This window comes from Lissotriton vulgaris, chromosome 3_1 (genome assembly GCF_964263255.1).
Source record: "Lissotriton vulgaris chromosome 3_1, aLisVul1.2, whole genome shotgun sequence".
In the NCBI taxonomy this organism is placed as follows: Eukaryota; Metazoa; Chordata; class Amphibia; order Caudata; family Salamandridae; genus Lissotriton; species Lissotriton vulgaris.
The window spans coordinates 426,775,363-426,789,807 of record NC_141689.1 but is presented as its reverse complement, the minus strand read 5'-3'; the positions used below and the strand labels follow the sequence as shown (position 1 = coordinate 426,789,807).

Here is a 14,445-nt window from a genome sequence, read left to right as displayed (position 1 = left end):
TCTCTGTCGATGCTCATGGTATCATTCATTCAATGGTTGGCTATAGTCAATGTGTGAGTAGTCGCAATATTAGAAATTATTCCCCCCTTGTTTGATATAGGCTGACGTACTTTCTGTTACTTTCAGCCAGTGCCATTTACACTCAAACAATCCTTGAGACTTCTCGTCCCTAAGACGTAGGAGCCTGTGGGCCCAATTATTTCATTTTTTCCACGGACATTTTCCCTGTGGAATAAGGTAACCATTAATTGACCTCTCATGTATTATACATATTATATGGTCCATGTCACCCTTATTAAATTTGCGATTTTTCAACTCATTTCACCTGTAGGTGGCTCCCCCTGTCCTGATGAAGACCCCCGTTTAAGGACTGGATGCTCCTCTATATTTGGGGTCGAAACGTTGACTATTCTCTACATACCTGTACTGGCTTTGTACCTACACATAGATACCAGTGATTGATTGACTGTATCTCCTTAATACTGTGTATCACTACTCTGATTATTGTAATGACCAGACAGGTCCTTGTAAATAGACTCTATATATTGCACAATTCTCCTGCCCTCACATGAGCACATCTCCCTGCACAATTGTTTCACTTTTCCTCGGAGCACCTTTCATGCAAATTATATTGATTACTCATTTCATGTTAAATGATGATAACATTTCCTTTTGAATTTGAACTCTAATTGTTTAATGTGGTTATTCAGGGTGATTTGTTTTGATGAAATTTGTGCTTCCACTGTGACTACTCTTTATGTACTAGAGTAGTTTCAGCAGACAAGAGTAGGGCCACAAGCACTCATAAATGTTATCCTGGAATGGCAAACTTGTTACGGGCCAAATATATGCTGAGGCCTCAGGTTAAAATGTACTTGAAAAAGCTCCAGAGGAAAATAAAATACAGACTCATTACGTTATTTTAATAGGCAAAATGAATCTAAAAATTAATTACTTGCCCTAGACTTCAAAATGGTCAAATTGATGCAACTAACATTAGCACAGTTACACATATTTAGCATCACATTCAGCTCTATAAAATGTCAATATAAACGTACCCTTTTCTCCGATTGATGGAATCCTTAGACTAGCTTCAGGGGAGTCTCCAGCAGAGTTGTAAGCAACTACAGATATCCAGTAAGCTTCTCCAGTAATATTGAATGTAATTGTCTTTTCTGTGGTGTTGCCCATCAATTTCTGTGCAGCATCGCTTTCAAGAAAGCATTGAGTTCTATATCCAAGAGTTGTGCCAGATGAGGAAAGCGGTAATTCCTGTTCATGGATGGAATGCATACAAAAGTTAAGTTTACTAATTTGCATGAAGCGAGATATGTGTAACAAGCATTTGCCAAACAAACAGTTCTGGCATTTTTCTTATCACAGACATAACGTCTCACATACACCCACATCACCATTTCTATTACATACAACGTGTGTCAAACACAAAGTGCTCTTGCACAATGGCCATCTTGCTAATGGTACACGTGGTAATGGTGGTTGTAATGGTGGCAACGGATGTATGACGTTACAACGCATGCTTTTTCCACGCATGCATTTACAACGCGGTTTTTACATCGCAATCCATTACAACGCATAGCGCTTAGAGGTGCTGGATAGTGAAAAGTTTAATTTTCTATTCCAACTCCAGTCCCCGTGGACACTAGGGAAGGTGTTGGATAGAAAATTAAACGTATTCCCTATCCTAGAGTGCCCCCCAGCGCAATGCGTTGTAATGGTTTGCGTTGTAATGGTAGTGCGTTGTAAAAGTTTCGTTGTAAAGGTGGTTCACCGGTGGCAACAGTAATGTAGGTGATGGTGGTGGTAATGGTAATGGTAGTAGCTGTATTGGTGGTTGAAACAGTAACAATGGTAATGATAATGGTGGTGGTAGTGGAGATAAGGGAAATGACAGTGGTGGTAACAGTAATGTTATCAGAGGTGGAAACAGTAATACCGGTATCAATGCTGGTGTGTTAATGGCAGTAATGGTGAATGAATTAGTGAGTCAGTTAATGAATGGATGAATGAAGGGAGTTGTAAAGAGCAACTGATACCTTATACTGAACATCATGCCTCTGGTACTGCTGGTGGTAAGAAAGAAGCTACTTACCTGAAACTAGTTTCCGAACCTAATTGATGTTTTTTTTAACAGATTCACATTCTTGAATAATTGCCTGTCATTGAGTTAGGAATCCATGTTAACTTTAAATTTGTTGTAGGACAGTGTAACTTGTCTGAATGGCCTTAAGCAGTGTCACTTTAGTAACAAACACAACTCACTAAAAAAGAGACCACCTTCACCCAACGAAGTCAGAGTGTGCTTACCTTCACCACTTCCAGAGGCAATCATTCATCAAATATGAAGAATGAGGCAAAAGGAAGCCTGATATGGAAGGTGAGCCTCTACTAGGGAAAGAGGCAGAACTTCATGCAAATGCACAAAAGATACCAACACTCGAAAGCTGTAGCTAAAGATAATAGGGGATATTTACAATAAAAAGTCAGATCGCTGTGTTACTCCAAAACCGTCTGGTTTGCGTAAGGACTGCACTTTATATATTGGGCGCTATGCATTCGAGAACAAGTACTGTACTTGTAGTGAGCATAGGAATGCAGTAGGGTTCTGTTAACTGATTTATTGCAATTTACAAATCCATGTAATTGGGCCCACAAGGGGAACAAATACAAACAGATGAGCACTCATCTGGTGCAGGTTTCCATCTGCCCCCAACGTTCTAATCCAAATTATAAATACCCCCATTCTAAACTATCCCACTATGACCTTGCACTACTTGTTAGAGCCCAGTACAATACTTCTCTCCTTTTGGGAAAAAAAAGATCAATACTCCATAAATATTATGACATTAGTAAAGAATATAATCTTTGAGTCTAACAGGCACAACTACTTTTCTTCTTGCTCGAGCAGTAGTTTCTATACCATCATCCTATAATTCAACCCCACAATCATAATTTTCATTAAAAAATATGTTTGCATTACTATTTTCTTGTGTGTCTGGTACATTAATTTCAGGAACCTGTAGATCAAAGATATCAGGCAAAGAATTACCTACTTCAGTGCAATTTAAAAAAAAAATTCTTGCCCTGATAAAGTAATACTACTGCACTCTTATTTCACCATCCTTTATTCTTCAATAGTTCTACACTTTCAGATATTTTCAAAACTTGCATAGGTGAAAACCAAATGTGATTCACCTTTTTGTACTTTATTTGTTTTTTTCACTAACACCCAGTCCCCTACCGACAACTGTTTTTGTTCTACACAAATTGCAATACTACTTGTCTTTCTTCTGTTTCTCTTCAATCCTGTGTTTCACTTCTAAATTAGCATCCCCAATATCAGTAACACAATTTTGCATCCCATTCTTATTTATCTTTGATGTCAGAGACATTTGACCGACTCCCCCTCTCATCAAGAAGAAAGGAGAACAGCCCGTAACTGAATGATGAGTATTACAACTAGTGATTTTTTTCCTTAAAACTCTTTCTCAGGCAAATTGGAGGACAAAGCCATTTAAATGCCCTCATTTAAAAACCTATTAACTCCCTCCCCAAGCCATTTGATGAAAGATTATATACAGGTGTTTTTTTCTTGTTTAAGGCAATATTTATGAAGAAAGTACAACATTCTATTTTTACCTTAACTGAGTGCCATTATCTGATACAAAGATAACAGGAATGCCTTCTATGGATAAGATGGTTTGTAAAAATTTAATGACAATAACTGTAGCCCACTAGAGCTACATTTATAATGCACCCAGTTATAATAATGGTCTGTTAAACGTAACAAATGCATATCTTCAGTCAAAGAATTAAAAGGACCAGCAAAATGAGTTCCTAATTTCAACTAAGGTCCTTAAGGAATGGCAACCAAATGGATTTACTCCTTAGAAGTCTGCCAATACTTGTCTGAACTCACACATTCTAAACACTTGTCATTGTTAGCATCAACATTCTTATCCACACCTGGCCACCAATAATGTCTCCTCAGCAATCTTTATGTGGCTGTAGCACCTGGGTGTCCATCATGTGAAAATGTAATTAATCTTTCTCCTGATGTATATGGTGGAACAACAACATTATGTCTTAAAAGTAACTGATCCTCAATAGTAAATCCATCTGCAACTAGGCGACAACTTTTTAATGTGTTGTCCAAATTTCTATTTGGTGGCCAACCTTTAATTACATTTTCTTTAACTGTCTTCAAAACTAAATTCTTCTCCATAGCTTCTATCCATTCATTATCGGAAATGCAACCTTCCCAACCACTAGTTGCATCAACAACACATATCACACATTCCTGATGAGACACATTACAATATTCATCCACTTCTTCAATAGGTGATCTGGATAGCCAATAAGCCTTTTGGTTCAAACCTCCAGATATGTGCCTGACCACAAAATTATATTCTTGCAATCTGGACATTAGTCTGATCAACCTTTATGAATCTGTTGCTGTATCTTTAGAACAATCAAACATGAATAAAAGCGGCTTATGATCCGTGACAATTTCAATCTCTTTACCCCATAAATAACTTTGCAATTTTTCCACTGCCCAAAAACTCGCTAAGACGTCTCTTTCAATTGTGCTGTATTTCTTTTCTGCCTTCTGTTAATCCTCTCAAATGGAAGGCTACAGTATATTCTTTTCCATCTACCATCTAAGTGAAAACTACCCCTAAACCTATGCCGCTAGACTCTACTGGGATAATATTTCTCCCATTGGAATCGTGGGACTTAACCCCTTCAATGCTCATGACGGAGCGGTTCCGTCATGAGCATCGGTTGGGCTGTGCTGATGACGGAACCGCTCCGTCATGAGCACAGCCCCTGGGGGGAGCGCTGGCGCTCCCCCCTTGGGGCATTGATTGTGGCACCACAGCAGAAGAGTTTCCGCTGCCACCCGACCCCCCCACGCTTCCCCACGACGTCAGCATGCACAGCACGCGCGGACGTCATCAGGAAGCACTGAACGCCTTGGAAACCATTTGTTTCCAGTGCGTCCACGGAGAAGGAGGTAGGTTTTGGCCTCCTGGTGGGGCGGTGGGGCCAACTTTGGATGCCTTGAGGCATCGGGGGAGAGGAAACAGTATTTTCTCTCCCCTGAGGTCTCAATGCAGGTCATTCCTGGTGCACGATCGCGCACAGCGTCGCGATCGTGCACCAGGAATGCCCCCACTAGACACCAGGGATGTTATTTTGTGAGCAAAGGAAGCGACCCCTTGGGCAAGTGTTGCTTCCTATGGGGGACATTTAAATTCAGACTTTTCTGCCACCCTGTGGACAGATCGGCCGTTTTTTGGTCAATTCTGGACCCACGGGGGACAGAAAAGCCCACTAGAGCCAGGGAATTGTTTTTAAAAAAATTCAGAAGCGACCCCTTGAGCAAAGGTTGCTTCCAGTGGCCCAAAATATTTTAAGTATATTCTGATCGGTTTTTTTATTTGGCCTTTCTGCCCCTGGGGGCGGGGGGGCAGAAAACCCCACTAGGCACCAGGGAATTTATTTATTTTTAAATGGAAGCGACCCCTTGGGCAAGGGTCGCTTCCAGGGGCCAAATGTATTTTAAAATTAAATTCTGCCCCCCTGGGGACAGATAGCCTGATTTCTTGGGCGTTTCTGGCCCCGGGGGGGTGGAAGAAAAGCCCACTAGATCCTTTTTTTAAAATTGGAAGCGATCCCTTGGGCAAGACTCCCTTCCAGGGGCCCTTAATTAAGAAAAAGTATATTCTGCCCCCCGCCCTCCCCGGGCAGATCGGTTAGTATAATTGGCCTTTCTGCCATTGTTTTTTTTTCTTTCTAGTGGGTTATCGTTGATTTTTGCTGTGTCTTTGCAGAGTAGGTGCTGGTGAGTGTAGCTGTCTCTTGTAAGTGAATCGTATAGTTTTTGAGTATATATATCTTTGTGATAAAGGCACACATGTTTTTTATTTACTTATTTTGCAGTGTTGGTTGTTGACTTGTTCGTCTAGTCTCCTTTCTTAGTAAGGATAATGGCTAGCCACAGGATTACTGCTCAGCAGGTTGTTGGTATGCTTTTTGATTCTTCCTCTGACCATGGTCCAGAGACTGACTCTGATTCTGAGGCAGAGGTGGGAGGGGCAGTGAGTTTTCTCTCCACATAGCATCATCCGATGATGAACATACCCTCAGTGCAGATGAAGCTACTCTTAAGGCGGATGAAGTGCCTGTGTTAGAGGAGGACATTGATGTACCGATAGTGCGGCAAGAGGCATCTGGTCAGCAGCCTGGGGCTGCAAGACTTTCCGTTGGTATAGTAAGGCAAGAGGCATCTGGGCTGCAGCCTTGGGCTGCAAGACTTCCCGTTGGTATAGTGAGACAAGAGGCAGCTGGGCTGCAGCCTGGGGCTGCAAGGTTTCCTGTTGAAAGTGCTGACCTCTGGGTTGCCCTAGGCATGGTGCAGCCGGCATTGCCAGACTTTACAGGTGTTCCAGGGTGTAAAGTGAATACTGAAAACTTTTTGCTGATAAATGTTTTTCAGTTGTTTATGGACGATGTGTTTTTGGCAGAGATTGTTGATCAGACTAATTTGTATGCTGAACAGTTTTTGAGGGACAACAGTGCCAGCCTTAAGCCCCACTCTAAAGCTACCCGGTAGACTCCCACAAATCTGGAAGAGATGAAGAAGTTATTGGGTTTAACTTTTTTGATGGGCTTGCTAAGGAAGCCATCAATGGCTTCATATTGGTCTACCAGTCCCTTGATGGCAACTGCTATATTTCCGGCAGTCATGAGTCGTGATAGGTATTTGCTTCTGCTTGGATGATGCATTTTGTCGATAATGGTTTAGCTTTGCCACGAGATCACCCTGATTGTGACTGTCTTTTTAAGATTCGGCCTGTCCATGATCACTATGTTGATCGATTTTCTGAGATCTTTGCTCCAGGGAAAGAAAGTACAGTGGATGAGTCTTTGGTGTTGTTCAAGGGCCGCTTGATTTTTAGGCAATACATTCCTAGTAAGAGGGCATGCTATGGAATTAAGCTGTATATGCTGTGTGACAGTGGGACAGGATATGTCTGTAATTTCAGGTAAGGTAAGGAATCAAGGATTAACCTCCCTGGTTGTCGGTCCACTTTTGGAGTGACTGAGAAAATTGTGTGGGAACTTGGTAGATGATTTCTTAACAAAGGCCACCATTTATATGTAGATAACTTTTACACTGGTGTGTGATTGTTCAGGGAATTGGCCAAAGTAGACACTGTTGCTTGTGGCTCAATCTGCTCTAACCATAAAGGTTTCCCAAAAGAACTAGTTTGTCAAAAGCTTGTGCGGGGACAGTGCAGCGCGTTGCGAGAAGCTTCTAGCTGTGAAGTTTTCAGACAGGAGAGATGTCTAAATACTGACTACCATCCTTGAAAGATCTGCACCTGTGACTGTTTGAGGTCAGGTTACTGAAGCGCGCAAACCTGTGTGCATTTTAGACAATAATAGGCACATGGGTGGTGATGACAGAGTAGATCAGAGGTTGGAACCTCACGCTGCTCTACGTAAGGCTTACATTTGGTACAAGAAGTTGGCTATCCATCTTTTCCACTTGGCAACCTTTAATGCTTTTGTTGAGTTCCAGGATTCTTGTCCTGAGTCAAAGATGATTTTTGTTAAGTTTTCGGAGTCTGTAATAGGCAGCCTTGTTTTAGTGGAACAGGCAAGTGTTCCTAGAGTTGAAGTGGTGGAGGATGTTGCTAGATTGAAACATCGCCACTTTCCTGATCACATTCCTCCCACACCTTCAAAAGACTTGCCCAGTAGGAGATGTAGAGTCTGTTGGCGAAGAGGTATGCGGAAGGAGACTCGTATGTACTGCCCGGAGTGTCCTTCTAACCCTGGGCTGTGTGTGTCTGCTTGTTTTAGAATGTACCACACGCAAAATAATTTTTGAGAGCATCCATGAGTGGTAAAGTGAACTGCCTGGCCTCTATTGTTTAATATTTTTTGTTCAGTTTCAAGGTTGGCATTTGTGTAGTGTCTTTAGTTTCAGTTTTTGTGCGAGCAGATTTGTATCTATTTGCAATTTGTTTGTGTTTTCTTATTTATATAAATAAATTCCTAAATGTGATAGCGGTGTGAGTGGAGTGGCGCTTTTCTGGCGGTGTGCGTGGTCTGGCGCTTGGCTGACTGTGTGTTTGGATTGGCGCTTGGCTGGCGGTGTGTGTGGACTAGTGCTTGGCTGGCGGTGTGTTTGTACTAGAGCTTGGCTGGCGGTGTGTTTGTACTGGCGCTTGGCTGGCTGTGTGTTTGTACTGATGCTTGGCTGGCAGTGTGTTTGTACTGGCGCTTGGTTGGCGGTGTGCGTGGACTGGCACTTGGCTGGCGGTGTGCGTGGACTGGCGCTTGGCTGGCGGTGTGCGTGGACTGGCGATTGGCTGGCGGTGTGCGTGGACTGGCGCTTGGCTGGCGGTGTGCGTTGGCTGGCGCTTGGCTGACTGTGTTTAGATTGGCGCTTGGCTGGCGGTGTGTGTGGACTAGTGCTTGGCTGGCGGTGTGTTTGTACTAGAGCTTGGCTGGCGGTGTGTTTGTACTGGCGCTTGGCTGGCTGTGTGTATGTACTGAAGCTTGGCTGGCAGTGTGTTTGTACTGGCGCTTGGCTGGCAGTGTGCGTGGACTGGCACTTGGCTGGCGGTGTGCGTGGACTGGCACTTGGCTGGCGGTGTGCGTGGACTGGCGCTTGGCTGGCGGGATGCGTGGACTGGCGCTTGGCTGGCGGTGTGCGTGGACTGGCGCTTGGCTGGTGGTGTGCGTGGACTGGCGCTTGGCTGGCGGTGTGCGTTGGCTGGCGGTGTGCATGGGTCAGCACTTGGCTAGCGGTGTGTGTTGACTGGTGCTTTGCTGGAGGTGTGTGTGGACTGGTGCTTGGCTGGCGGTGTGCATGTGTTGGCACTTAGCTGTCGTTGTGCTTGAACTGGCGCTTGGCTGGTGGTATCCATGGACTGGTGCTTGGCTGGCAGTGTGCGTGGACTGGTGCTTGGTTGGCGGTGTGCGTGGACTGGCGCTCGGCTGGCGGTGTGTGAGTAGTGACTTGATGCTGGTCACTACACACACTGCTAGCTGAGCGCCACTCCATGCAATCCATCAGTTTGTGTAGTTTCTGTGTCAGGAATGTGGGCGTGTGAAAGAGATGGGCCCTTGAATGGCCCTGTCTGCTGGTGGGAGTGTTGTAATGTGATGGGCCAGCGGCTGGCGGTGTGAATGTTTTGTATGTGTCACACGTATGAAAGGTGTATGAATGGCCTGTAAAGAGGTTGGTGCCTTATCGTGGATTTACAGCTCATGAGCTGTGAGTCAATGGTTCAGTTTCTTTTCCTTTCAATTATTAACAGTGCATTTCATTTTTGTGAAATCAATTGCTAATACAATTGTATATACTGAACCATCACTCACCCTTGTGCCAAATCCAACCAGCATGTGTGTGTCTTTGAGGATTAGATGGCTGTGCAGTAATTTTTGTCTTTTTTGTCTTTCTGAAGCAGGGTGTACCTTGCCCCTCTTTGTGAATGTTGTGATGTGTTGATTTCATGCCTGGTGGTGTGAATGGTCTTGTGTGTATCACATATGAAAGGTGTGTGAATGGCCTATAAAGCGGTTGGTGCCTTGCAGTGGCTTTACAGCTCACGAACTGCGAGTCACTGTTTGGCCGCTTGGCCATTTAATTATTGACAGTGGATTTCATTTTTGTGAAATCTCATGTTAATACAATATTATATACTGAACCATCACTCACCCTCGTGTCAAATCCAACCAGTATGTGTTTGCGTTTGAGGAATAGATGGTTGTGCAGGAGTCTTTGTCTTTTTAGTCTCTCTGCCAAGGTGTACATTCCATCTAAGAATAACCTACCAACTGTAGATATTGTCGTAAACCCATGGGAGTACATGGTGATATCTCTCTAGTGAATTCCAACAAGTTATTTTATCCACAATGTCCTGCAAACCTCCAAATGACTGTCACATTTTCCTTGCAATATTATGCCAAAATTCTCACGCTGCAGAACTAAACAACTAATTATGTCAAAACGATCTGGTTTTGCAAGGGGGGTCACCTAGGTTATTGGCCCCCTGCTCGGCGGCCATCTAGGAAAACCTACCAAACCCACACATTTCTGAAAAACTAGACACCTGGGGCTTCCAGGGAGGTATGGCTTGCGAGGATCCCCCAAAGTTTCCTTACCCAGAATCAATTGCAAACCCCAATTTTAGCTGAAAAATCACTTTTTTCACAAATTTTTGTGTGGGAAAGCGTGGCATTACCGGGCTTACACAAATTTCCTACCACCCAGAATTCCCCCAGGCCTCCCGATAAAAATGGTGCCTCACTTGTGAGGGAGGCCCAAGTACCCGCGACAGGCAAGGGCCCAAAACGTAGTGAGGCGACATCAAAATTGCCTATCTCCAAACCACCTGGTTTTGCAAGGGGGGTCACCTGGGTTTTTGGGCCGGTGCTCGTGCAGCCATTTAGGGAAACCTACCAAACCCACACATTTCTGAAAGCTATACACCCGGGGGTTTCCAGGGAGGTATGGCTTGCGTGGATCCCCCAAAGTTTCCTTACCCAGAATCCCTTGCAAACCTCAATTTTAGCTGGAAAATAACTTTTTTCACACATTTTTGTGTGGGAAAGCGTGGCATTACCGGGCTCACACAAATTTCCTACCACTCAGTGGTCCCCCAGGTCTCCCGATAAAAATTATTCCTCACTTGTGTGGGAGGCCCAAGTACCCGCGACAGGCAAGGGCCCAAAACATTTTTTGATAGGCAATGTTGATGTTGCATCAAAACATCGCGGCTAGAATGTTTTAGTTTGCAAGGCATTCTGGTTTGCAAGGGATTCTGGGTAACAGAACCTGGTGGGAGGCAGTCAAGTCAGCCCATCCTGGATTCCCCTGGGTGTCTAGTTTTCAAAATCGTAAAGGTTTGCTAGGTTTCTCGAGGTGCCAGCAGAGCTAGGGTTCCAAAACTACAGCTAGGCACTTTGCCAAAAAAAAGGGTAATTTTTCACTGCGAAATTGAGGTGTGACCACGTTGCGTTTTGCGCCGTTTCCTGATGCGGGCACTAGGCCGACCCACACAAGTGAGGTACCATTTTTCTCGTAATACTTTGGGGAACGTGGGGTGGGTAGAAATTTGTGGATCCACACAGATTCCAGAACTTTCCACTACAGAAATGTGGGGAAAATTCGCTTTTTTGACAATTTTTTAGGTTTGCAAGGGATTCTGGGTAACATAACCTGGTGGGAGGCAGTCAAGTCACCCCATACTGGATTTCCCTGGCTGTGTAGTTTTTACAAATGTATAGGTTTGCCAGGTTTCCCTAGGTGCTGGCAGAGCTAGTGTTAAAAAACTACAGCCAGACACTTCGCAAAAAAAGAGTACGTGTTCATTGCGAAATGTGGTATGTTCGCGCTGGGTTTTGAGCCATTTCCGGTCATGGGCACTATGCCTACCCACACAAGTGAGGTACCATTTATATCGGGAGATTCAGCATAATTCAGATTTGTCAAGCATCTGTTATTACCTATTGATTTTTGATGCATTTCTGCCTTCCAAATGAAAGACATTGTGTAAAAAATAAGTCATTTTGAAAAATGAATGATAATTCTCATGCCAGTATGAGTATTCCCAATTTCGAAAATGTGCAAATATGTACTGTTTCTAAACTCTATAATTTGTTCCCATTTTAGAAATACATATGTGTCTTTCATACCGATTTTTCCATGTATACATTTTCCCACAATAATTGCTATATACCCAGTACATAATAAAAAACCATTGCAAATTGCTGCTCTGTTTTTGACTCTGGGTTCCTCGGGTTCTTGGTGAACCCACAACCAGGAAGGTCCAGCAGATGTAACGGTATATTGCTTTCAAAGAGCTGTCATAATTAGAAGAAGTTACAGGTGAAAACGTTGACACAAAAGGTTGTTTTTTTCAATTTTTCCTAAATTTAACTGTTAGTTTCTATAACCTTGAAGGATCTACACCAATGAACCATTGCTGAATTCGGAGTTTTGTATACTTTTCTAAAATGTATAGCTTTCCAGAATCCATTATTACTTTCACACTCATTTCTACCATTAACTGGAAGGAGGTTGAAAGCACATAAAATAGCTAAAATAGGCTATGTCCCAGAAAAAGGCCAAAAGTGTGTAAAAAATGTTGGTTTTCTGACAATAGTCTATCATTCCCTAAAAGATGGGGAAATGCTGATTTCAGTCCCATAAACCCTTTTTGATAAAATTTTAACAGAAAAACCCAGACGATTTCATTTGCAGCCCGTTTTTCCCATTTCCCCCCCCAAAAAACAACATTTTGTTGTATTTTGGCTAATTTCTGGGACCCCTCCAGGGGAATTCACAAACCCTTGATACCTTTAGAATCCCCATGATGTTGGAAGAAAAGGACCCAAATTTGGCATGGATACCTTATGTGGTCAAAACATTACAGGGGCCTAAGGGCGCACTACCCCAAATAGCCAAAGGCTTAGCACATGGGGGGGGTCAGGGGGGGGGAGGGCTAGCAGCGAAGGGGTTAAGAGCAGGTGCAATCAATATAGCCTGTTTAATGTGTTGAAAAAATTGGTTTTTGGTCACTCTTCCATTCAAAGTTCACCTTTTTTTTATAGTCGTCTTAGTGGTTCCACCAAGACAGCATAACCTTGCATAAAATGTGATAGTACTCGCTCATTCCAAGGAAAGACCTCAAAGAATCTTTCTTCTGAGGAACAGATGCTTCTGATACCCTTCACTAAATCAAATTCAGGTATCATCCCTGGGGCAGATACTGTGTGCCCCAAATACTCAAGACTGTTTTCAAAAATATTCTCCAATATTTCCAAAACTTTATTCAAAATAACATAATCATTTACTGTTTAAGCATGAACCATTATGGCATCTTGAAAAGCTTGGACACCTGGTAAACCATCAAATAAATCCTCAATCAATTTTTGGAATACACTGGCAGCCGACGGCATACCAAAAGGTAGTCGACATACCGATATGCTCCAAAATGTGTTAGGAAAGTGGTCAGATCCTGTGAACTGTCAGATAATTTCACCTGATATGTCCATTTTAAATCAATTATTGAAAAATATTGAGACCCACTAACTGAATTTAGCATATCGTGTATTCTCGAAAGAGGATGACAATCCACTATGGTGTTTTTATTTAATGATCTTAAATCTGCACAGAACATAATCCAACCATTTCCTTTTTTAGTAATAACTACTGCAGATACCCATTCAGATGAATCATTTTGTTCAATTACACCATATTTTTAAAGTGTGCCCAGAAGTTCATTTAGTTCTTATCTGACCGATAGTGGTACATGCCTAACTTTATGTATAACAGGTATGGCATTATCCTTCAGTTTAATGTGATGTTCAAACCCCTTAACACAGCCAATACTTGTGGAGAATACATTACTATGTGAATTCAGAACATTTTCAATTGATAAACTGATCAGTATTGAGTGGGACACCGTATCGAAGGCCGCCGATAGATCAAGTAAGACAAGGACGGCCTTCCTCCCTTGATCCATGGCGGTCTTCAGTGTCTCCACGGTGTACAAAAGGGCAGACTCGGTGGAGTGTGAGGCCCGAAACCCTGATTGATTAGGGTGCAGGATGTCCTCATCCTCAGGAATTTAGTCAACTGTTTGGTCGCCACAGTTTCAGTCATTTTAAAAAGCAGCGGGAGCAAGGAGATTGGGCGGAGGTTGGAGAGTGTTGAGGGGTCTGGCAAGGATTTTTTTTGCAGAGGTTTTACTGCCGCCAGTTTCCATTCCGATGGAATCTCGGCAGAGGACAGGGATGAATTTATGATGTTATTTATAACGGGGTTAACCGTATCAACTAAGGCATGTAACAGCATAGGGGGGCAGGGGTCAAAGGGAGAGCCAGATTTAGTGGACAGAATCAATTGACGTGAGTCTTCTGAACTAATAGGCAGGAAATCACAACATTGTGCTACTCCAGGGGCAGTTTCTAAGTCCTCTATTGCTTTGACAGCAGACTGTTCAGAAAAGTCTTTGGTGAGGTTTGATATTTTCTGCTCAAAAAAATCAGCAATCGAGTTGCATAAAGTGAGGGAGGGAGGGATCTCTGATAGGAGGAACCTTGGTTTCATAAAATCGTTGACTACTTTAAACATCTCTTTCTGTTTATTATTTGAAGAATCAATTGCTTTTAAGTAATATTCCTTTTTGGCAGTTTTAATCTGTGCATGGTACTGCCTCCTAGATTCTTTATAGTGGCTGAGATCTTCTTCCTTGTACAACGGCGCCATTTTCTCTCCAATCTTTTAACCTCTACATGTTTCTCTTTCAAGGAGAGTGAGAACCAGGGTGCCGATTTTTTGTTATTGTGTAGTTTACTGGGGGTTGTGGCCTTAGGGGGACCACAGATTTCCTTAAT

The 14,445-nt window shown here is 43.1% G+C and overlaps 1 protein-coding gene across 1 annotated transcript in view; it reads right to left on the bottom strand.

The window, feature by feature from the left end:
- Positions 1-14,445, bottom strand: part of IL31RA (interleukin 31 receptor A) — an 883,863-nt gene that overhangs the window by 257,049 nt on the left and 612,369 nt on the right. The window contains exon 9 of the mRNA XM_086960638.1: positions 1,059-1,272. Within this exon, the coding sequence (XP_086816764.1) occupies positions 1,059-1,272 (214 nt within the window). The remainder of the gene's footprint in view (positions 1-1,058; positions 1,273-14,445) is intronic.